This window comes from Tupaia chinensis, unplaced genomic scaffold, assembly GCF_000334495.1.
Source record: "Tupaia chinensis unplaced genomic scaffold, TupChi_1.0 Scaffold000090_1, whole genome shotgun sequence".
Classification (NCBI taxonomy): domain Eukaryota; kingdom Metazoa; phylum Chordata; class Mammalia; order Scandentia; family Tupaiidae; genus Tupaia; species Tupaia belangeri.
In genome coordinates this window covers 722159-746988 of record NW_006159552.1, presented here as the reverse complement: position 1 = coordinate 746988, position 24830 = coordinate 722159, and the positions used below count along the sequence as shown (strand labels likewise).

General features: G+C 43.3%; 1 protein-coding gene across 3 annotated transcripts in view; it reads right to left on the bottom strand.

Moving 5' to 3' along the window:
* Window positions 1–24830, bottom strand: part of GMDS (GDP-mannose 4,6-dehydratase) — an 806940-nt gene that overhangs the window by 159387 nt on the left and 622723 nt on the right. For all 3 annotated transcript variants that reach the window (XM_006143052.2, XM_014585775.2, XM_027769778.1), the window contains exon 8: window positions 24645–24763. In XM_006143052.2, the coding sequence (XP_006143114.1) occupies window positions 24645–24763 (119 nt within the window). The remainder of the gene's footprint in view (window positions 1–24644; window positions 24764–24830) is intronic.

Here is a 24830-nt window from a genome sequence, read left to right as displayed (position 1 = left end):
AACTGTGGTCGACTACGTGGGAGTCCAGCGACATAGCCATTACGCTAACTGCTGGTCCCCGAGGGTCTCTACCTCTGAAGGGAAGGGAAATGGTTTTTTAATTCTCTTTGATGAATTTGGCTTTGGGAGAAAACGGGGTAGGCAGAGGGCACATTTGCTGAAGATCTATTCGGGGTTAGGTACTGTGCGGGCTGTCTAATTAGGTCATTACACGGCAGCAGTCGCTCTGAGGATCTACCCGACCCTTCGTTAAGAGCTAAAATTTGCCTGCCACCCAGCGAATCGCATCAACTGCCTATGACATGGAGAGAGGGCTCCTCAGACACCCCCACATGGCAGGGCAACAAGGCTCAAAGTAGATGATTTACGCGCTAGTAATCCAGATGCTTCTGCTCAACAGTGGCGTACACCCTTTAGGCTGTAGTATTTTTTTTAGGAGTTAAAAATACAAGTATCCTGTAAGATTATAAATAGAGATGACAGTAGGGCATAGATTTATGGGAGTGGGACAGGAAGACAGGGTAGAGAAAAAAGCGAATGGAAAGAGGCAGAGAAGGAGAGGAGACCCTCTTGAAATGGTGGCTTGAGGCTTATATAGAAAAAGTCCTCTCTCTCTATTTCTTTTTTTTTTTTTTCTGAGAGGTTTTTGATATAGGGTGTGTGTGCTCATCAAAAAGAAACAGAGAGACAGAAAGTGAGAAATCACCTCCCCAGGGGGGATGGCCATGCCACCATCCCTTCTCCTCCATGCTCCTCTTAGGATCTTGGGCACGCATGCACATGCGCCATGATTTTTCTAGCTCTAAGCCACGGGGTCCTGGACTCGAACCACAGTCGACTACATGGGAGTCCAGTGACATAGCCATTACGCTAACTGCTGGTCCCACCGATCTCTTTATTATGACTAAACAGAATGTGGATACGTTTGAAGGTGTGAATCTATTTAAAGTGTCTCTAGAAAGCTCTCAATAGCTACACACGGGAATAGGTTTTTCCACACAGGGATCCATTTTTCTAGCTTTTATTTTATTTTTTTTTAACATTACTTTTTTGGGGGTAAAGTGGGGAGAGGAGGGATAAAGAGAGAGACAGACAGACAGACAGCAGCCTGACAGTTTCCACACCATGATCCAACCCAGTCTCAGCCGGCCTGGATCGTGCGCCTGTGTGCACCCACCTAGGGTCTCAGGGAGACCCTGGGATGTGAACTCCAGACTTTCCCACGTGGCTTCAGCACTGAGGAGCAATGCTGTGCTACCGGGGTTGGCCATGATTTTTCTAGCTCTAATGGCGGAGTCTGGGTAACGAATGAAGGTTGAGTACTATTTCTTTTCTTTTCTTTTCTTTTTGGCGGGGGCGGGGGGGGGGGGGGGGTGGGGGGGGAGAGGTTTTTTGCTATAGGGCACATGCGCTCACCAGAAAGACAGAAACAGAGAGACAGCGAAGAATCACCCCCTAGAGGGGATGGCCACGCTGCAATCCCTTCTCCTCCATTCTCCTCTCGGGATCTTGGGCACTCACGCACACGCGCCCAGCGTGAGTTTAAGCCACCAGGTCCAGGACTCGAACCGCGGTCGACTACATGGGAGTCCAGTGACATAGCCATTATCCTAACTGCTGGTCCTGGTGAGTACTATTTCTATTACTCGGTCTCATAGATTTCATTGAGCTTGGTTAGACAGTTACGGCATCAAAGAAAAATGTAGCAAGTTGTTAAGGTGCAAGTTAAAACTATCGGAGAGCTCAAATGTGGTCTAAAAACAGCACATTGAAAGTTACAAAATTTTACTACAGGAAAAAAATGAGAGCCACAGCGATTTTCCTTCTCCTGACATTCCCCTATACAGAAGTCTTAGAAATGTGTCATGTGAGTACCTATTCTTTGAACAGAATCCTAACCTGTTTCCTGGCTTTAAGTTTTAAGTAAAGTTCCTTATTCTTTCTTTGATTTATTGAAACTCAAACTGCTTTTCTTGAAATTAAAACTATATTGAAGAATACTTTTAATGGCCATAGTAAGTTTTATAGCATTGACTGGGTGTTACCTTATAGTATATTCATTCTACTCAGAGTTTCCTAAAGTCGGACAGGAATTCACTGATACGTACATCCCAGCTAAACTTGCTATTGAAAGTAGTTAGATTACTTAAGAAATGTTCTGAATCAATACAATGTGGGGGAAAAAGGAATGGAAAACAACTGCAGAGACCTAAGAGAGTGTGGGAGGAGAGTGGGAAATGGCAGAGGGTGGGAAACAGGGGTAAAAAGTATGCATATACATGTATACATATGAAACTAGAAATGGAAAGTTAATAATGACAATATGTAGGATTAAGCCACTAGGCAGTATATTTTGGTTCAGAAATCATATTTTTGCATGCTGTGACAATGCTCAGGGAATAAATGTAAATTAGTTAACTAATATAAAATGTTTCAGAAGAAAATTACAGTGCACTTGTAATTTTCTTCTGAAACATTTTATATTAGTTAACTAATTTAAAATGATTCCCTGAGCATTGTCACAGCATGCAAAAATATGATTTCTGAACCAAAATATACTGCCTAGTGGCTTAATCCTACATATTGTCATTATTAACTTTCCATTTCTAGTTTCATATGTATACATGTATATGCATACTTTTTACCCCTGTTTCCCACCCTCTGCCATTTCCCACTCTCCTCCCACACTCTCTTAGGTCTCTGCAGTTGTTTTCCATTCCTTTTTCCCCCACATTGTATTGATTCAGAACATTTCTTAAGTAATCTAACTACTTTCAATAGCAAGTTTAGCTGGGATGTACGTATCAGTGAATTCCTGTCCGACTTTAGGAAACTCTGAGTAGAATGAATATACTATAAGGTAACACCCAGTCAATGCTATAAAACTTACTATGGCCATTAAAAGTATTCTTCAATATAGTTTTAATTTCAAGAAAAGCAGTTTGAGTTTCAATAAATCAAAGAAAGAATAAGGAACTTTACTTAAAACTTAAAGCCAGGAAACAGGTTAGGATTCTGTTCAAAGAATAGGTACTCACATGACACATTTCTAAGACTTCTGTATAGGGGAATGTCAGGAGAAGGAAAATCGCTGTGGCTCTCATTTTTTTCCTGTAGTAAAATTTTGTAACTTTCAATGTGCTGTTTTTAGACCACATTTGAGCTCTCCGATAGTTTTAACTTGCACCTTAACAACTTGCTACATTTTTCTTTGATGCCGTAACTGTCTAACCAAGCTCAATGACGGTCGACTACATGGGAGTCCAGTGACATAGCCATTATCCTAACTGCTGGTCCTGGTGAGTACTATTTCTATTACTCGGTCTCATAGATTTCATTGAGCTTGGTTAGACAGTTACGGCATCAAAGAAAAATGTAGCAAGTTGTTAAGGTGCAAGTTAAAACTATCGGAGAGCTCAAATGTGGTCTAAAAACAGCACATTGAAAGTTACAAAATTTTACTACAGGAAAAAAATGAGAGCCACAGCGATTTTCCTTCTCCTGACATTCCCCTATACAGAAGTCTTAGAAATGTGTCATGTGAGTACCTATTCTTTGAACAGAATCCTAACCTGTTTCCTGGCTTTAAGTTTTAAGTAAAGTTCCTTATTCTTTCTTTGATTTATTGAAACTCAAACTGCTTTTCTTGAAATTAAAACTATATTGAAGAATACTTTTAATGGCCATAGTAAGTTTTATAGCATTGACTGGGTGTTACCTTATAGTATATTCATTCTACTCAGAGTTTCCTAAAGTCGGACAGGAATTCACTGATACGTACATCCCAGCTAAACTTGCTATTGAAAGTAGTTAGATTACTTAAGAAATGTTCTGAATCAATACAATGTGGGGGAAAAAGGAATGGAAAACAACTGCAGAGACCTAAGAGAGTGTGGGAGGAGAGTGGGAAATGGCAGAGGGTGGGAAACAGGGGTAAAAAGTATGCATATACATGTATACATATGAAACTAGAAATGGAAAGTTAATAATGACAATATGTAGGATTAAGCCACTAGGCAGTATATTTTGGTTCAGAAATCATATTTTTGCTAATAATAATTATTGGGAAAAGCATGGAAAAGATATTGAATGATAAAGCGGGTAGATTGATATCTCTGTATTGACTGACATGCATGGCATTCCCTTTTGAAAAAGCAATGGAAGTCAATGTAAAGTTATATGTAATCTAGTGTAATAGAAAGAAGAAAAAAGTAATAATAAAATTAAAAAAAAAAAAAAAAAGAAGTAGGTCACGTGAGAATTCCGTTCATCAGCGGAGACTGACTGGGAGATCTGTGTTTCCATGGTGCCACCTAACAGAGTCATCCTCCGCAGACTCCTGAGGACTGCCTTCCGGCAGCTTCCCCGGCCACAGGGACACTGGGTTCATAGCCGAGATCATGTGACCAGTGGCCTTCCTTCTGTCTTTCAGGATCATCCTCCAAAGGAAAGCCTCAGGGTTCCAGGGCCAGAAATTCCCCCCACCAGAAAACAAGGTCGAACAGGGGAGTAATGGCATGTGGTCTTAGGAGGACTTAGAAATGCATTCCCTTTTCAGGCCCAGCTGCCGTGGCATGGGCAGGAGCATGCTATACGGCAGTGCTGGAAGCCACATGGCGACCGTGCGTTTGGACCCACGTCACCTGAAACACACGGGCAGTGTGCATGCGCCCTCCTGACTCTCTCTCGCGCGCGCTCTCAAAAAAGAAACCAACTTTAAAGAATGAGTTTCTTTTCAAATGTATAATAATTTTGCCTTTGTTGGTTTTACTGGAAATGTAAATACGGTGTCGCAAACTACAATAATTACTTCCAGGGCCTGAAACATCTCTCTCTCACCCCCAAGCACACCACAAGATGTTGGTTTTCACATGGTTGCAGGCTATTCTTATAACCCCAAAATGTAACAAGATAAAAGACAGAAAATTAGTCAAGACAGATACTGGCCTGTTGGGTTTATCCTACTATCATTTTAATTGTAGGAGAAAGTGTTTCCTTTTCACCTTAAATAATAAGTTGATGACAAAGTGAAAAAGAAAACATACTGCTAAAAAAGAGCCCCAACGCAATCTCCTCTCTCTCTCTCTCTCTCTCTCTGGTGCTCTTAGAAGAAAATAGTGTCATCAGGCTGTCATCTGAATAAAAATGACGGAGTGGAGTTTAGTTAACAATTTAGTTAAATTTGATCAGAATCACATGCGGGATAGATCCACTGCCTTGAACATCTTTTACTAACCCAAACTCAAGTGAAAGTGTATTTTCTAATGAATTAAAAGCAAAAATGATTCAAATGATGACAGAGACTTCAAGAGTGGTATCAATTCTAAAAATGTAGGTAGCGACATATTTGTCAAACCTTTTCAGTTAACGTTACAATAGATATTTTCTCGAACAGTAGCAGAAGTGGGAAGAGAAAACATCTTTTTTTTAAAAAAAGGATTAGTTTATTTACTTTTATTTATTATTATAATATATGCATTTTCTTTTTGGGAGAGATTTTTGCTATAAGGTGCAATGCACTCGATGGAGAGACAGAGAGAGACAAAAAGACAGAAACTGAGAAATCACCCCTCCAGAAGGGGTTACCACACTGCAATCCCTTCTCCTCCATTCTCCTCTCGGGATCTTGGGTATGTATGCACATGCACCCAGCCTGAGTTTTAAGCCGCCAGGTCCAGGATTTGAACCACAGTCCGCTATGTGGGAATGCAGTAATGTAATCATTATGCCATTTGCTGGTCCCACTTATTATTATTATTTTTAAAGATGACCAAGGAGAGAAAGGGAAAGTGAGAAAGCAGGCTACCAGGTCTGGGACTCAAACCACAGTCTGTCATGTGGGAGTCCAGCATCTTAACCACCACACCACCTACCGGCCCTGAGACATTATCTTAAAACAGCTAAAAGGAAGGCTTGACTGGCGATTCTGCTAAGGGATTCATGTAACATGAGCTGCAGAGAAAGCCAGAAGCTCAGAAAAAATGCCTATAACTGTCTTTTAAACACACAAAGCATAGGAAGTAAAAACTGTGACAGATGGAAAGGCTTCTGTTTTATTAATGCCACTAAAAAAAGCTAGAAAAATTGGCTTTCTTCACTCTCTATAGCTGAATTTCTTTCACTCTCTATAGCTGAATTTTTTTTGACAGTTGATTATCCTGAAGGAGAAGGCCCCCCCTCCCCCCCCAGAGTCTCTGCACCAGTAAGAGACCCTGGGACATGAACCTGGAACCTTCCCCACATGGGTCTATTGTGTTACCACTGTGCTATGACAGGCCCCTAAATTCAACTGCTTACTAAGCCTTGTTGATCCTGTCTCTCTTGAACCACCCTCTCTCTTCCCTCCCCATGATCTGGGTACATTGAGGTCCTTCGTCTTCTTAGTAGGACAGCTCCATAACCCGCTAGGGAGGAGGCTTGGTGGCTTCTCTATAGCTGTCACCACCCTGTGAAACACACTACCCACGAGACCCAGGGAAATGAGAGTGACACCATAGCATTCTTGGGAGGACTTTCTGGACAAGGCGGCTTTTGGAATGCCCATTTAGGTTCAATGAAATATTTACAGAGCACCGCTGCAGACAGCTGTGTGAGCAAGGAGGATGCCCTGGGAACGAGACCGATGCTGCCCCTGTCCCAACTGCTTACAGCGACAGGCCCAAAAGGATGGAGAGAGCTCAAGGAACCCGGAGAGGTGCTGTGTGTAGGGGAATTTGCTCCTAGTGACAGAGCTTCAGACCCAAATTGCATATAGTCAAAATTACTCTAGAAAAATCCTTCAAATCTTGCTTTATTTAATCAGAAATTAGACTTTTGAAAACTCCAAAGCCAGGATTAGGTTGCCTTTTTGGTCTCGTTCTGGTTGGGGCTTCCCTTTCCCAGAGGTACACAGGCCTGGTGTGTTTTCACGGCAAGGATCACATCACAGCGCTCTCTAAGAGGATATGAATGAGAAGGATGAAAACCACAAGGAAAAAAAGGAGCCTCTTGAGTCAGAGAACGTGGAATTCAGATCTTGCTCTACTAGACTTTAGCACTGCATTCTGGGAAGGGCAGGGAGCTTCATGGAGCCTCAGTCTGCTCCTCAGCGAAGCAGCACTCAGCCCTGGTAGTAAAACACACGTGGGTGCTGCTCCTGCCATCCTCTGGGCTCGCGCTTGGTGTTTGCTGCATGCTGTGGTGAGTGCATACTCATCTGCATCACATCAAATCTCACCCCTCTGCTTGACAGCATCCTGCCTTGGGGAGCACCGTTCCCTCCCCTCTCACAGGGTGCACTTCCAGGGCACTGCCCACCAAGAATTCTCTCTCCATGATGACAGGACGAGGCCCAGGACCCAGCCCTAGACTTTGGCCACAGTGACAGGTCTAGAGATGATCACAGTGGATTGCTCCCAACAAAGGTCTATTCCTCTTTGATGGTCTTAGGTGGTGTCCCCAGAAAGGCATTCAAGGATATCTTCTACCAGCAGGAGCAAGTGAGAAGACAGAGGGGACAGTCCAAGAGCAAGGGGCCAAGGAGCAGAAAGGGCCTTGAGGGAGCACCAGGTCTCAGACCCATGTTCCTGAGGACACTCTGAGTCTGGTCCCTTAGAAACAGAGAACTCTAGGCCAGCCGGTGGCATGGTGGTTACGGTGCTGGATTCCCATATCGCCAACTGCTGAACTCAGCAGCTTGTAAAACCACACCAAGCATATGTGTATGCATACCCCAAATCCTGAGAGGAGGATAGAAAAGAAGGGATTGTGGTGTGGCCACCCCCTGGGGGGGTTGTTTCTCTCTCTCTCTCTCAGTCTCTTTCTGGCAAAGGCATGCACCCTATGGCAAAAACCTAAAAAAAAAGAACTCTCACTTAGTAGAGAGTTCTTTCATTTTTCTCTCCTTCCTAATATTTTAATTATGCGTAAGGCTTTATTTTATTAGCATAGATGTGTTATGCCTTAAAAAATGATTTATAGGGACCAGCAGTTAGTGTAATGGCTATGTCGCTGGACTCCCATGGAGTAGACCACGGTTCACGTCCTGGACCCGTGGCTTAAAACTCACGCTGGGTGCGCGTGCATGCGTGCCCAAGATCCCGCAGGAGAATGGAGGAGAAGGGATTGTGGCGTGGCCATCTCCCCTGGGTGGTGATTTCTCGCTTTCTGTCTCTCTATCTCTCTCTGTCTTTCTGGTGAGTGCACGTGCCCTAGAGCAAAAACCTCTCCAAAAAAGAAAAAAAAAGTGATTAGTTTGGGGAGGTCGATAGTAGTTTCTGCTAAGCTACATGTTTTAATAAAAACTGCAGAAGGTACTTAGAAGCAACATCAAATTTTATATTCAAAAGGTATAGGGCTGAGTTTGGGAATTGGGAATTGCTAGAGGATCATGTGAAATCCAGATTGTATATCAGTAGGTCTGAGTAAACCTTGAGGTTCTGAATTTTTAAATTTCTTTCTTTCTTTCTTCTTTTCTTTCTTTCTTCCTTTCTTTTCTTTTATTTTCTTTTCTCTTTTCTTTTCTTTTCTTTTCTTTCTTTCTTTTCTTTCTTTTCTTTTCTTTCTTCCTTCCTTCTTTCCTTCCTTCCTCCCTCCCTTCCTCCTCCTCCTCCTCCTTCTTCTCTCTCTCTCTCTCTTTCTCTCTTTCTCTCTTTCTCTCTTTCTCTCTTTCTCTCTTTCTCTCTTTCTCTCTTTCTCTCTTTCTCTCTCTCTCTCTCTCTCTCTTTCTCTCTTTCTCTCTTTCTCTCTTTCTCTCTTTCTCTCTTTCTTTCTTTCTTTCTTTCTTTCAGGGAGATTTTTGCTATTAGCCCTGGTGGCTTGAAAAGCATGCTGGGCACATGCCCAGGACCCTGACAGGATGAACTAGGGGACAGATCCTCTGGCCGGGGGAGTGCTTTCTCTGCCCCATGCTCTGCACGTCCCGTGCACTCTCAGGCATTTTGTCTGTCTGTCTGTTTACAAAGTCATGTGTTTATTCACGCCGCTAGACACGGTGACAGGTAGAGAAAGGAATCAGACACCAGACTCTACTGTGAAGGAGACTACTGGCCACTTTGCTGGGGAGGCTAGACCCATAAATGACTGAAAATCCAGCAGAAAGGGATAAGGATTAACTGTCCAACTACAGGTTCTGCAGTTCTCTCGGGCTATGCTTGCTACTCAACATGTGATCCATGGGCCAGTAGCACTTGGGATCCTGTTAGAAATTCAGAATCTCGGGACTTCCAGGTACCGTAATGGTTACATCGCTGGACTCCCATGTAGTCAATCGCGGTTCGAGTCCTGGACCCGGTGGCTTAAAACACACTGGGTGCGTGTGCAAACATGCCCAAAATCCTGGAAGGAGAATAGAGGAGAAGGGATTGTGGCATGGCCACCCCTCCCCGGGGGGGGGGGGGGGGGAATTTCTTGCTTTCTGTCTCTCTGGTGAGCACACGTGCCCTATAGCTAAAATGTCTCTTAAAAAAAAAAAAAAGAAATTCAGAATCTCTCAGGGTTCACTCAGACCTCTTGATACACAATCTGGATTTAACGTGATTCTCCAGCACTTCACAGAGTATTAAAGTTTGAGAAACACAACTCTGCAGGAGCTGGGATCAGCGAATTCTGAGAAGTGGCCAAGTACTTCTGAGAGGGTCAGGTGTTAGAATGGATGACACGTCTCACTAGCTCTACAAACTCTACCGGAATGAAACTGACCAAGCTTGCTCTTCCTCCCACAATGCTCTCTCGGCTAAAGGTCTCTGTGAAGTTCCTTTTAGTCACAGAGGCATGAGATGTTAGTTGACTTCCTTTTCTGTGTCTTATCCTCAAACTTATAATCAGTTGCACAAACTTAATGTTTCTGCATTTTCTTTTCTTTCCTTTCTTTTAAGAGAGATTTTTGCAATAGGGTGCATGCACTTGCCAGAGAGACAGAAAGTGAGAAATCACCCCTCAGGGAGGATGGCCATGCCACAATCCCTCCTCCTCTAGTCTCCTCTCGAGTTTCTGGGCATGCACGCACACGCGCCCGGAGTGAGTTTCAAGCCTCTGGGTTCAAGGCTTGAACTGTGATAGGCCATCTGGGAGTCCTGCACCTTAACCACTATGCCACCTGCTGGCCCCTCTGTGTTTTCTTTAACTCTTGTATTTATTCACTGTTGACAAACGTGGCTGATTAGATTCAGTTAACTGATTAATGATGAATAATGCATAATAACTGATTAGAATCAGTTTTTCGCTTCATTAATAGTCAGACACTTAAACAGAGCTAGGTGTGTCAGGCGCTGTTTGAGGTCCTTTCCATATAGTAATCGTTTAATCTCTACCCATCCCTGTGAAGACTAAATAGGTTAACATACCGTCTGTAAAGATATGATTCTCCTTGTAAGGTTTTGCCGGAGTGCATGTTTGCCCACCATAGCAAGACAGACAGACAGACAGAGGGAGAGGGACAAAGCACTCTGTAACGAGGCATGGTCACACCACAATCCCTTCTCTTCTATTTCTCCATCCTATCAGGGTTTGGGGCACACACACATGGCTGGCATGTTTTTGAAGCCACCAGAGGCAGGGTTCGAACTCATGGTCAGCTATGTGAGATCCTGCTCCCTCAACTACCATGCCATGGGGCTGGCTCAATAAGGTACTCTTACTATCCTCGATATATAGAATAAAAAATGAAGACACAGAGGGACCAGCAGTTAGCGTAATGGCTATGTTGCTGGACTCCCATGTAGTTGACCGTGGTTCAAATCCTGGACCCAGTGGCTTAAACTCATGCTGGACATATGTGCATGCACGCCCAAGATTCCGAGATGAGAATGGAGGAGAAGGGATTGCGGCGTGGCCATCCCCCCCGGGGGCTGATTTCTCGCTTTCTCTCTGTCTCTCTGGTGAGCACAGGCGCCCTATAGCAAAAACCTCTCAAACAAACAAACAAAAAACCAAAAAACGACACGGAGAGGATCAATGGCAGCTTCAAGAAGCTGTAGCGCTGGGAAGCAGGGCCCTGGACCTGTACTTATGTCATGAGATTATACCACCTTCTGTGCAGATACAATGAATGACTCAGGGGTGGAATTGACTGAGTCATGAAATAGAAAAATTAGACAGAAGTATGCACTCCTGAAATTTTACAAAAGCTTATTGCTCCAAACTGTAGTAAAAGTGAGGGAGCCAGACAGTAGGTGCAGAGGTAACACGAGATGCTCCCGGAGCCTGACCCACATGGGCCTTCTGAGTTTGCAGACCTCCCTGTGTACGCCAGACAAACACGTGCCCATGACCCAGGGCTGGATGAAACTGGGGGGAGACTGCAGCATCAGGACCTTGTCTCTCTTGCTCAGATGAAATATATATATATTTTTTGGAGAGGTTTTTGCTATAGGGCGTGTGCGCTCGCCAGACAGAGACATAGAGAGATAGAAAGCGAGAAATCACTCCGCAGGGTGGATGGTCACACTGCAATCCCTTCTCCTCCATTCTCCTCTTGGGATCTTGGGCACGCACGCACACGTGCCCAGCGTGAGGTTTAAGCCACCGGGTTCGGGACACGAACCGCAGTCGATCACATGGGATTCCAGCGACATAGCCATTATGCTAACTGCTGGTCCCAGATGAAATAAATTTAAAAAAGAAAGAAAGAAAGAGTTATAATAGTATTCTTAACTTGCTAAGATATGTTCAGATCCAGGTGAGTTTGCTTTGTCTGTCTCTGTTCTCAAGAAAGGCTTGCTGGTTCATCCAAAGCTCACAGCTACAGCCCCAGGGGGACAGCCTGGGCCTGGCAGCAGCACCTCCCTGGCTGCTCTGCTCCTCTTCCAGCTGAGATTGGCATGCAGGTGTGTGGGGTCCAAGGAGATCAGATAAAGGAGATTGGAGGGGAAAATAAAACGAAACAAAAAACAAGCAATGGCACATACATTACAGACAGCATCTGCAAAGCTCTCCTGATATAATCTGGCCTACACAAGTAAATGTATCTTTTTGAACAAACTGTGAAGTATATACACTGCAGGGCCATCTGGTGGCATGATGGTTAAGGCAACTGGATCCCACATGGCCGACTGCACTGTTTGAGGCCTGGACCTGGCAGCCTGAAAAACATGCCAGGCACACGTGTGTGCGCATGCCCCGATCCCAGAGCAGAATGGAAGGAGGCTCGGTCAGACCACCTGGCCGGCGCATTCTCACTCTCCCTCTCTGTTTCTCTCCTAGCAAGCACACACACCCTAAAGCAAAAAACAAAAACAAAAATATATGTTGTAAATGTTTTGCAATCTCAACTGGCTGATGTGATGCAGAGAGAGCTGAATCAGGTCCTGGGCACACAGGAGGGCACTGGGTGGTGACAGCCATCAGCCTGACATGCTGCCACTCAGAAACCCCTCATTAAAGGAGCCAAGTGGGGTCACTCTCTCCTTTTTCTTTTTTTTGAGAGGTTTTTGTTATAGGGCACATGCGCTCACCAGAAAGACAGAGAGAGACAGAAAGCGAGACATCACCCCCTGGGGGGATGGCCATGCCGCAATCCCTTCTCCTCCATTCTCCACTCGGGATCTTAGGCACGCACGCACACATGCCCAGCATGAGTTTAAGCCACTGGGTCTGAGACTCAAACCACAATCGACTACATGGGAGTCCAGCGACATAGCCATTACGCTAACTGCTGGTCCCAGGTCTCTCTATTGATAGTTACCTAGAACGATTAGTACCGTACTTCTCTCTTTTCTGGGAGAAGGCAAAAAGGTTTTTGGTTTCAGCAAAATTTTATATAGCACTCAAAGGCCATCGAAAGTCTACTACTTAAAAGCAGCTGTGATTTTAGTCTGTCATTTACAACCAAATGAAGGGTGAGGAAACTTTCCCAAGAGGTCACTGCCTGAAATTTGAGAAATACTTTCATAAAACTGATGAGCATCTTTATTGGGAAGATGCTGAGGAAGAATGCAGAAACGACACGTTCTATCTTAGAAAGAGATAGGAGGAGTCAGATGTCAGCGCCTAAATTCTGAGTGCCGTAGGAACACTTCGCAGATGGCCATCCAGAGACTATGGTTGCTTTTGCAGGATTTTAATACAAAAGTTAAGCTTGGAAAATGCTGGGCTAAACTACGTTAGCTTAGGAGGAAAAAAAAAAACTAATTGTTTTTCCCCAAAGATTTATTTATTTATGTAACTCTTTACTGTCGGCATTTAAACATGCTATATGGCACTTGGTAATTTTCCAAGGGGGAGTTACGATATGTCATGTTGTCTACATGAACTAGACATGGAATGCTCTTTGAGACATCTTTTGGAATGGCATCCAATTTGGGAGAAACCATACAAGGAAAATAAAAATAAGCACTTAGTTCATGGGGCTACAGGACGGAAGGGCGACTCTGGGAACTGAGAACAGAACATTACCTCAAAGACAATAGAATGGCAGAGACACACCGTTTTCAAAAGAGTCTTATTTGGGGATTCATGTGTAGGATGAGCCGTAGAACATGTAATGTTTGAAAAATGTCCATCATCATGCAGTTTGACAAGGTTTTTTTCTTTTTTTTGTAGAGAGAGATTTTGCTATAGGGCATACATAGGCACTTGCCTCTGGAGAGACAGAGAGACAGAAAGCGAGAAAATCATCCCCCAGCGGGGATGGCCATGCTGCAGTCCCTTCTCCTCCACTCTCCTCTTGGGATCTTGGGCAGGCACACACACACCCAGTGTGAGTTTTAAGCTGCCAGGTTCGGGACTTGAACAGCGGTCAACTAAGTGGGAATCCAGCGATATAACCATCATGCCATCTGCTGTTCCCCAGTTTGATAGTTTTGAAAAATACAAGGACTCATGGAACCATCATGATGAAGATACAAAACACTTTCAACAATCCTGTAATATTCACTTTGCCTTTCCGGTCACTTACCCTATATTTAAATGTGTATTTCTGAGACTTAATAGTGTTGAGCATCCTTTCATGAGCTTAATTGCCATTTATCCTAACCACGCTGTCTTATCACTACAAATTAGTCTTCCCTAGAATAGCATATAAACAGAATCATACAGTATTACTTCTTTGTGTTTTGAGTCTGACTTCTTTCACCAAGCATAATGATTTTTTAAAAGAATTATTTATTTAATTTGATTTATTCATTCATTTATTTTAATTTGACCAGAAAAAGACAAACACACAGAGAGAAGGAAAGTAAGAATGCAAGCCACCAGGTCTGGGACTTGAACCGTTGTCAGCCATGTGGGAGTATCCAGTGCCTTAACTACCATGCCACCTGTTGGCCCCAAGCATAAGGATTTTGAAGATTCATCCATGTTGGTGCCAGCAGGTGATGTAGTGGTTAAGGCACTGGACTCTCACATGGTTGACTGTGGGCTGAATCCCAGGCCTGGTGGCTTGAAAATCACACTGGGTGAGTGTCCATGTGCCCCAAATCCTGGGAGAATAGAGGGACTGTGGCATGGTCATGCCCCTGGGAGTGTGATTTCTCACTTTCCCTCTCCTGTCTCCCTGTCTCTTTCTCTGGTGAATGCATGTGCCTTATTGCAAAAACTTAAAAAAAATTCACCTATGTTGTTACATGGAACAGTATCTCATGCCTTTTCATCACTGAGTAATATTCCATCACATGGACATACCAAATTTGATTAACTACACCTTGCATGATCAGAGAGTAGGGCTGGTAATGTTTTGGTAGAAATAAAGCTACTGCACATATTCATGTATAAATCTCACTGTATTTTCATTTTTCTTTGGTAAATGTTTAAATTGTTGCTCACCTGGTAAATAAAGTTTTGATTTTAGAAGAAAGTCAAACTGTTTTCCATCAGTAATGAATGAGAGTTCCAGGTGCTCCACATCCTCATCAAGAATTGGCATTATCACTTTTTTTTTTTTTCCATTTTAGCCTTTCTAAAGGGAGTGTAGAAGTGTTACACTGTAGTTTAAATGTTCATTTCCCAGAGGATTAATCTTGTTAGATATCTTGTCAGTGCTTAATGGCCATTTGTATATTGTATTAAGTATCTGGTTAACATTTTACCCCATTTTGAAAAAATCAAGTTGTCTTCATATTGAGTTACAGGAACTCTCTACACAGCCTTCATTAAAAATGATTTTCTTCATAAATGATAGAGCATGTGGATATATAAGAGACAGAGAGAAAGAGAGACAAAGAGAGGAGTACCCTCCACAGAGTCTGGTAACACGGCAATCCCCTTCCTCCAGTCCTGTAGCCTGTTAGACCTTGGGCACTTGCGGACACGTGCACATGCCTGGTGTGCTCCAGCCTGACTGACTGACTGAACCAGGATCTGAACCATGGTCCCCACGTGAGATCCGGCTTCTCTCTCTCTCTCTTTTTTTTTGGAGAGGTTTTTGCTATAGCACACGTGTGCTCACTGGAAAGACAGAGAGAGACAGAGAGACAGAAAGCGAGAAATCACCCCCCAGGGGGGATGGCCACGCCAGTCCCTTCTCCTCCATTCTCCTCTTGGGATCTTGAGCACGCACACATATGCACCCAGCGTGAGTTTACGCCACCGGGTTCAGGACTCGAACTGCGGTTGACTACATGGGAGTTCAGCGACATAGCCATTACACTAACTGCTGGTCCCTAGATCCGGCTTCTCTTAAGCAGCATGTTAGTGTTCTATCACAGAGTTGGCTCAGTTACAGAACTCTTTTACATTCTACATATGAGTCATATGAGTGCTTATTTATATTTTTTTTTTTGGAGAGGTTTTTGCTATAGGGCATGTGCGCTCGCCAGAAAGACAGAGAAAAACAGAGAGACAGAAAATGAGAAATCCCCCCCAGGGGGATGGCCACGCGGCAATCCCTTCTCCTCCATTCTCCTCTCGGGATCCTGGGCAAGCACGTACATGCGCCCGGAGTGAGTTTAAGCCACCAGGTCCAGGACTCAAACCACGGTCGACTACATGGGAGTCCAGCAACATAGCCATTACACTAACTGCTGGTCCCTACATATGAGTACTTTGCCAGATACACATACCACAATTATTTTCTCCCAGATCATGACCTCACTTTTCATTTTAACGGTCACTTTCAAAGAGCAGAGGTTATTAATTGAACTAGTTGCTTCATCAATTTTTTCTTTTCTTGCTTTTGGTGTTCTAGAATATCTCTGCTTTTTCCTCAAAATGATCCATATATTCAACGCCGACACACACAGATAACACAATAAACCACAAAAGTGATAAACTGAACTACATGAAAATTTCAAATATTTACTATTTGAAAAGTTGCCATTAAGGGGGCCGACAAGGTGGCATGATGGTTAAGGTGCTGGACTCCTACATGGTCAACCACAGGTTGACTCCCGAACCTGGCAGCTTGCTTTCTCACTTTCCCTCTCTCTTGCTCTCTCTCTGGTCAAATTAAAAATACTAATTAATAAATAGAATAAAATCTAAAAAGAAGAAGAAGAAGAGGAGGAGGAGGAGGAAGAGGGAGAGGAGGAAGAGGAAGAGGAAGAAGAAGATCATCATTAAAAAACTGAAAAGGTAAGCCATAGACTGGGAGACTATATGTAAAACATTAAAAACTTTGATAATTCAGTAATAATAAATCTACCTAGGAAACCTTCACCTATCTCAACATTGTTAAGCATTTTGCCTAAGGTTTTATCTAGTGCCTTTTTTTTCCCCACCTTTTATCTTTTTTTTTTGAGATTTTTTTTTTTGCTATAGGGTGTGTGCGCTCGCCAGAGAGACAGAGACAGAAAGCGAGAAATCGCCCCCCAAGGGGGATGGCCACGCCGCAATCCCTTCTTCTCCATTCTCCTCTCGGGATCTTCGGCACGCACGCACACGCACCTGGTGTGAGTTTAAGCTGCCGGGTCCAGGACTCGAACCGCGGTCGACTACGTGGGAATCCAGCGACATAGCCATTACGCTAACTGCTGGTCCCTCATCTTTTATCTCTTACATCTATATCTATGATCCCTTCTGAGTATCCTGTATGGTTTGAGGCATCTTCTAAGTTTTATATCTCCCCCCCCCCATAACCACCTACTGTCCTACCACTGATTGGTGAAAAGACTAACCTTTCTTAATTGAATTACCTTGCCATCATCATAAATATTGTTTGTCATACAAATGTATGTTTATTTCCAGGCTTTTGCTTTTGTTGTATTGTTCTATAAGGTTTTTTTTTTTAAGAATTATTTTATTTAACTTTATTTACTTATTTATTTTGAGAGACAGAGAGACAGAGAGAGGTGGAAAGTGAGAAAGCAAGCTGCCAGGTCCAAGACTCAAGCCATGATTGGCCAAGTGGGAGTCCCACACCCTTAACTATCACACCACCTGCTGGCCCCTACTGTTCTGTAAGTCTATCCATACAGCAATACCATGCAGATCAAGGATTTAAAAAGTTTTAAAATCAGGCAGTAAATATTCTCCAGCTTTGATCTTCTTTTGCAAAACGACTCTAGGTCCTCTGCATTTCCATACAAATTTTAAAACCAGCTTGTCAATTTCTATTCTTAAAAAAAAGACTGTGATTTCAATTGGGAGTTCACCAAAACTACTAATTAATTTGAAGAGAATCAATATCAATATTCAGTTTCCTAAAACCAAGAACATGGTATAGTTCTCCATTTATTCAAAGGTTTTTTATTTATCTCATCCCTGTATTCTAAATTTTAGTGTAAGTCTTTCCTATGTTTTATTAAACTTACCCCTAGGGACCAGCAGTTAGCGTAATGGCTATGTCGCTGGACCCCCATGTAGTTGACCGTAGTTCGAGTCCTGGACCGGGTGGCTTAAACTCAGGTAGGGCACGTGTGCGTGCATGCCCAAGATCCCAAGAGGAGAATGGAGGAGAAAGGATTGTGGTGTGGCCATCCCCCCTTGGCGGTGATTTCTTGCTTTCTGTCTCTCTCTGTCTTCCTGGTGAGCGCATGCGCCCTATAGCAAAAACCTCTCAATCCCCTGTAAGCAAAAACCCTCCAAAAAAAAAAAAAAAATCACCCCTAAGCATTTCATGTTGTCCTCATTCTACTGTAATTTTTTTTTTATTTTCCTCTCAGTTGTTCATTTTAGTACATGGAATATAACTCACTTGTATGTATACACTAGCATTCTGTGATGTTGTTAAATACACATTAACTCTAGTATTTTCTTGTGGGTTACTCAGGGTTTCTATGTTCACTAAAATTCTTTCTGTGAGTAAAGTAGATATAATCTTCTTTTAAGTGTTTATGTTCTTGTTTTATTTTTGGCCAGGATATTCAGCATCATATTGAAAAGAAATGATAAAAATTAGCATCCTGGGCCAGCGGGTGGCATGGTGATTGAGGCGGCTGGATCCCACAGGAATGACTGTGCAGTTTGAGCCCCGACCCAGCATCCTAAAAAACACGCCGGCCATGTGTGCGTGCATGGCCAAAATCCCCACAGGTGGGAGAGATGGGGGACAAGAAATTGAGGCATGACCATTCCCCATGGGGGGTGCTTTTTATTTTTGCTTTCTTTCTCTTTCTCTGGTGAATGCATGTTTCCTTTGGCAAAATAAACAACAAACAAACAAACAAACAAAAAAAGCAGACATCCGTGTCATTACCCTGATTTTAGGACAAAAGCATTCAATCTACTATCATTAAGTATACAGTTAATCATGAATTTTCTCTTTTTAAATTTATAATTGACATATAGTCATTATATGTATTGGTTGCAGGTATAATATGGCTTTATAGAAAACAATGTGTAATAATTCATTCGGGGTAACTGGTATACCCACCATTTGTATCATTGCCATCGTTTGTGATTATTTGTGAGGACAACATTCAAAATCCCCCTTTCGGTTACTCTGACATACACAGCTATTTCCTCACCACATCCTTCCCAGCCTCTAGCAGTCAGTCACTCTTTCTCTCTATATATCTATGAGGCCTTATTTTTGGAATTTTATTTATTATTATTATATTTTTTAAAATTTGCTCTAGGATAGATGGACTCACAAGAGAGACACAAAGAAAGGGAGTGAAAATAGGAAAGCAAGCCACCAGGTCCAAGGCTTGAACCATGGTTGGCCATGTGGAATTCCAGTGCCTTAACCACCATGCCACCTGCTGCCCCCCAGGGGCCATTGTTTTCATTTCCATGTATAAGGGAGACCCTGTGCTATTTCTCTTCTGTGCCTGGCTTATTTCACTTAACATAATGTTCTTCAAGTTACCATTTAACCTCAAATGACGGAATTTTATTCTTTTTAACGAGTGACTAGTATTCCACTGTGGTGTGTGTGTGTGTGTGTGTGTGTGTGTGTGTGTGTAACTCATTTTCTTTATCTATTTGTCAGTTAATGGATGCTTAGATTGCTTCCATATCTTGGATATTTATTATGTATACTGCTGCAATAACCAATGAGGTCCAAATATTTTTGTGACATACTGAAGTACTTCTCTGTAGATATAAACCTAATAGTGGGATTGACGAGTTAGATGGAAGTGTTTTGTTTTGTTTTGTTTTTGAGGAACCTCCATACTGTTTTACACATTAGCTATACTAATTTTACATTCCATTGTAGATTCTTCTTAGATACCATTTACCAGATTGAGGAAATTTTACTCAATCTCTGTTATTTTTGTTGTTGTGTATTTTCTAGGTTTTTGCTGTAGGGTGCATGTGCTCGCTGGAGAGAGAAAGAGAAACACAGAGAGAGGGACCATGAGAATCGGCTCCCGGAGGCATGGCCCCACTGCAATCCCATCTCCTCTTGAGATTTTGAGCACACATGCACATGCACCCAGCGTGGTTTTGAGGGTACCAGGCCTAGGATTTGAACTGCACAGTTTGATATGTGAGATCCAGTGCCTTAACCTCCGTGTCACCTCCCGGCGCCTATCCCACACGCTTTCATATGCCGATTTCATTATCACTCAGCCCAAAATATATTCTAATCTTCCTTTTGATTTCTTCTTTGACCTGTGAGTTATTTAGAAGTATGTGGCTTACTTTCCCAATATCGAGGAATTGGGATTATTTTTAAATTGATTTTTTATTTAATTTCTTTTTTTTTGGAGAGGTTTTCGCTATAGGGCGTGTGCGCTCGCCAGACAGACAGAGAGAGATAGAGAGACAGAAAGCAAGAAATCACTCCCCAGGGGGGATGGCCACGCCACAATCCCTTCTCCTCCATTCTCCTCTCGGGATCTTGGGCACGCATGCACATGTGCCCGGCGTGAGTTTTAAGCCACCGGGTCCGGGACAAGAACCATGGACAACTATGTGGGAGTCCAGTGACATAGCCATTACGCTAACTGCTGGTTCCCCCCCTCTAACCTATTTTTAATGTCAACAGTGACTGCTTTATTTCAGATACTTAATTTTTCATTTGTAGAAATTAAAATTTTTAAAATCTATTTCCCTCTTTTTTCAACATATTCATATCTTAAAATAGTTGAATGTGGTTAAAACAGTTAACATCCTTGTGTATTCAGATCATCCTTAATATTCCCCAGTCTGTTTTTATTGATTGATTTTTTTTTCTGGTTATGGGCCATGCTTTTCTGCTTCTTGACACGCTTACTAATTTTTGACAGAATGCTTAGCTAAACATGATGACTTTTATGTTTTTGAGTGTTTAGCTTTTACTTCCCACAGAGGAGACAGCATCGCTGTAATTCCTTCTCCTCCATTCTCCTCTTTGGATTTTGGAAACACACGTATGCATATGAGCATGACTTTCAAGTCGCCGGGTCTGGGACTTGAACTGTGGTCACCCATGTGGGAGTCCAGCACCTTAATCACTATGCTGCTAACTGCTGGCCCCCAAGTTTCCTAGATTTTTTTTTAAGATATAAAGGTTAAATCTGGTTTCTGTTATTCCATCATGGCCCAAAGTAGAAGTTCCTTCTTTTCTTTCGAAAGAGATATTTTGCTATAGGATGTATGTGCTTGCTAGAGAGACAGAGAGACAGAAAGTGAGAAATCACCCCCCTCCCCGGGAGTATGGCCACTCTGCAATCCCTTTTCCTCCATTCTCCTCTTGGGATTTTAGGCACATACACACATGCGCCAAGTGTGAGTTTTAAGCTCCTAGGTCCGGGACTTGAACAGCAGCTGACCACATGGGAGTCCAGCGACATGATCATTACGCCATCCCAGAAGTCCCTTCTTACATTCTAATGTTCTAAAAGTTCTAATGTTCTAAAAGTTCTAAAAAGGAATCTTGGTTTTTTGAGAGGTTTTCGCTATAGGGGGCGTGCGCTCGCCAGACAGACAGAGAGAGAGAGAGACAGAAAGTGAGAAATCACCCCCCAGGGGGGATGGCCACACCACAATCCCTTCTCCTCTGTTCTCTCGAGATCTTGGGCATGCACGCACACACGCCCGGTGTGAGTCTCAAGCCACCAGGTCCGGGACGCAAACCGTGGTTGACAACATGGGAGTCCAGTGACATAGCCATTACGCTAACTGCTGGTCCCTAAAAAAGAATCTTGGGAAACAGTTTGGTAGTTCCTCGGTAATTTAAGCACGGGCTTACCATTTGACCCCGGAATTTCACCCTTATGTAAGTCAAAGTGAGACAGTCAGAGAGAGACAGAGAGACAGAAAGTGAGAACTCACCCCCCAGGGGGGATGGCCACGCCGCAATCCCTTCTCCTCCATTCTCCTCTCGGCATCTTGGGCACGCATGCACACACGCCTGGCGTGAGTTTAAGCCAGTGGGTCTGGGAAGTGAACCACAGTCGACTACATGAGAGTTCAGCGACATAGCCATTACGCTAACTGCTAGTCCCTGAATTATATACTTAAAAAGCGTTGAATTGGCCCATGCTGACAGTATTCTGAATGGTAGAGAATGAAGACACAGCCAACTGCTGGTTCAGATCCCTGGACAGGATATCTGAAACACGCCAGGCTGCCATATTCCCAAGACCCTGCCGAGCTAGAGGGCTGGGGAAGGGAACTGCAGCGTGAATACATCTGGTTGGGGTGCTTCTTCTCCTTCTTTTTCTCCTTTGTGCACATGGCCTTTATAATTAATAGAATACACAAACTTTAAAAACAAACAAGGTTAAAATGATGAGTTTTATGTTTCTGTATTTCATCATTTTAAAAAATGACATAAAAGAGAATCTTTCATCTGTAATAAAGGATTTCTCTTAAACTTTTCAATTATTTCAATAAAAATGTGACTTCAAAATTTGTGTATTGATTTCCCAAGCCACAGCCCTTCTGTCTCTGGGAACCACCTTCAGAGAGAAGGCATTTGGGGGATGTGAACTGGTTGTCAGTTTCTGAGTTTTACCAAATAAAGTAGAATTGAGAAGGGAAAAAAAAAAATTGGGTATTGAGGGACCAGCAGTTAGTGTAATGGCTATGTCGCTAGACTCCCATGTAGTTGACCGTGGTTCGTGTCCCAGACCCGGTGGCTTAAACTCACGCCAGGCGCATGTGTGTGGGTGCCCAAGATCCCGAGAGGAGAATGGAGGAGAAGGGATTGCGGCGTGGCCATCCTCCCTGGGGGGTGATTTCTCGCTTTCTGTCTCTGTCTCTCTCTGTCTTTCTGGCAAGCACACATGCCCAATAGCAAAAACCTCTCAAAAAAAAATGTGTATTAACTGTACCCTGTATATAGGCACAATTATTATTTTTCAGTTTAATGTAGTAACAATAAAAATGTTATTTAATTCTTGAGAAACAGAGATGATCAGGGGAACTAACTGTTGTGTCTGTACTACTTAAGTTTACTCATTTGTTATAGCTCAAATTTTACCAGTTAGAGACCAGTTTCATCAGTTTTGGGTGGTACAAACCCTTTCAAAGTCAGTCTTACTAACTGAACCCCTATTTCAAAGTTTACTTGATCTAAGTTTCTATTTTTTTAAATTTATTTATTGAATTATTCAGAGAAGCATACCTCTCTAACATACTCATGCACAGACCCATTAGGGTCTTCAGGATCCACTTTTTTTAAAAGAGAGTTTTCTTTTTCTCTTTTGCTACAGGGCATGTGCGCTCACTAGAGAGACAGAGGCAGAAAACGAGAAATCACCCTCTGGAGGGGATGGCCACCTGCAATCCCTTCTCTTCCATCTTCCCCTCGGGATTTTGAGCACACACGCACATGCGCCCTGTGTGAGTTTTGAGCCTCTGGGTTCGGGATTCAAACCATGGTTGACATGTGAGAGTCCAGCGACATAACCATTATGCTATCTGCTAGTCCTGCCGTGACCCACTCATCCTCAGCCAGCCAGGATCACAGGCATGTGTGCATGAGCCCAGCACATACAGAGCAACCTGAAGACACAAACCTGGGGCCTTACCACGAGGTCTCGGCATGGTGGCATGTTGCATTACCCTGTGCCACCATGGATGGCTGACATATTTTTAACTGATCTTGGCTAAAGTATGTTTCACTCAGATCCTCATTATTTTCCCCCCCTGAATAAAAGTGCTTCTCACACCCAGAAAAATGTGTGTAATGCAAAAAAGTAAAAGTAGATATGATTATGAACTGGATCGTTTTGGCATAAAGTATCGCAATGACCAAGTGCCAAAACTCCAATGGGATCTGAGGATTAGATGGTAGTAACTCACTGTGAATATCCGGGATTTGATGGTTGGACTTCATTTATGTAGGAGAATGTCACTGTTTGTAGGAAATATGCATGAGAGGTCAGGGCGACGAGACGCCAGGTCAGCAACTTAATAGCAATGGTTCAGAGAAAAGAAAGTTGTTTGTAATATATTTGAAACCTTTCTCTATGTCCTTAATGGTTTCAAAAGTGAGAAAAGATTACGCGATGTTGTCTCAGTGAAATCACAGGAAAAGGGAACATTTAGACTGTGATAAAAATTTTAAAACAACAAAAAAAAGAAAGTTTAAAGATAGATTAAAAAAATATAAAAAATAAGATAAAGAAAACTTGGAAAAGACTAGGTTTAGGGGCCAGCAGGTTGCATAGTGGTTAAGGCACTGGACTCCCAAGTGGTTGACCATGGTTCGAGTTCTGGACCCAGCAGCTTGAAACTCATGCTGGGTGCATGTGTGTGTGTGCACAAAGTCATGAGAGAAGAATGGAGGATGGGGAACCAGCAGTTAGCGTAATGGCTATGTCGCTGGACTCCCACGTAGTCGACCGCGGTTCGTGTCCCGGACCCGGTGGCTTAAAACTCACGCCGGGCGCGTGTGCGTGCGTGCCCAAGATCCCGAGAGGAGAATGGAGGAGAAGGGATTGCGGCGTGACCATCCCCCCTGGGGGGTGATTTCTCGCTTTCTGTCTCTATGTCTCTCTCTGTCTGTCTGGCGAGCGCACGCGCCCTACAGTGAAAATCGCTCCCCCCCCAAAAAAAAAAGAAAAAAAAAAAAAGAATGGAGGAGAAGGGGTTGCAGCATGGCCGTCCCCCCTGGGGGGAGGTTTCTTGCTTTCTCTCTCTCCATCTCTCTCTGTCTCTCCAGCAACTGCATGCACCCTAAAGCAAAAATATTTTTCTCAAAACAAAACAAAACTGGTTTTAAATGCTGTCAAACATTTGACATACAATGGAAGTAGTGAAGAAAAGTCTCTACTTCACACAACTCTGTATTGCCTTGCAAGAGAATGAAAGGAGAAGATGACCAACAGAACAGAGGCAGGATGGTGGGCACGCATGCACATCTCCGGCAATACCTGGTGGCCGCGCGTCAGCCAGCTTGCGGGTGTACTTACACGATGGTTTTCCCAATGTGCTTGAACGACTTCTCGACGAATTCCCGGACACTGTGGACCTCCCCCGTAGCTATGACAAAGTCCTCCGGCTCGTCATTCTGCAGCATTAGCCACATGGCCTAGACAGCAAGAGAGGCAGATCCACGTGAGTCACACTCAGCGTCCATCCTGGAAATACGCTATCAA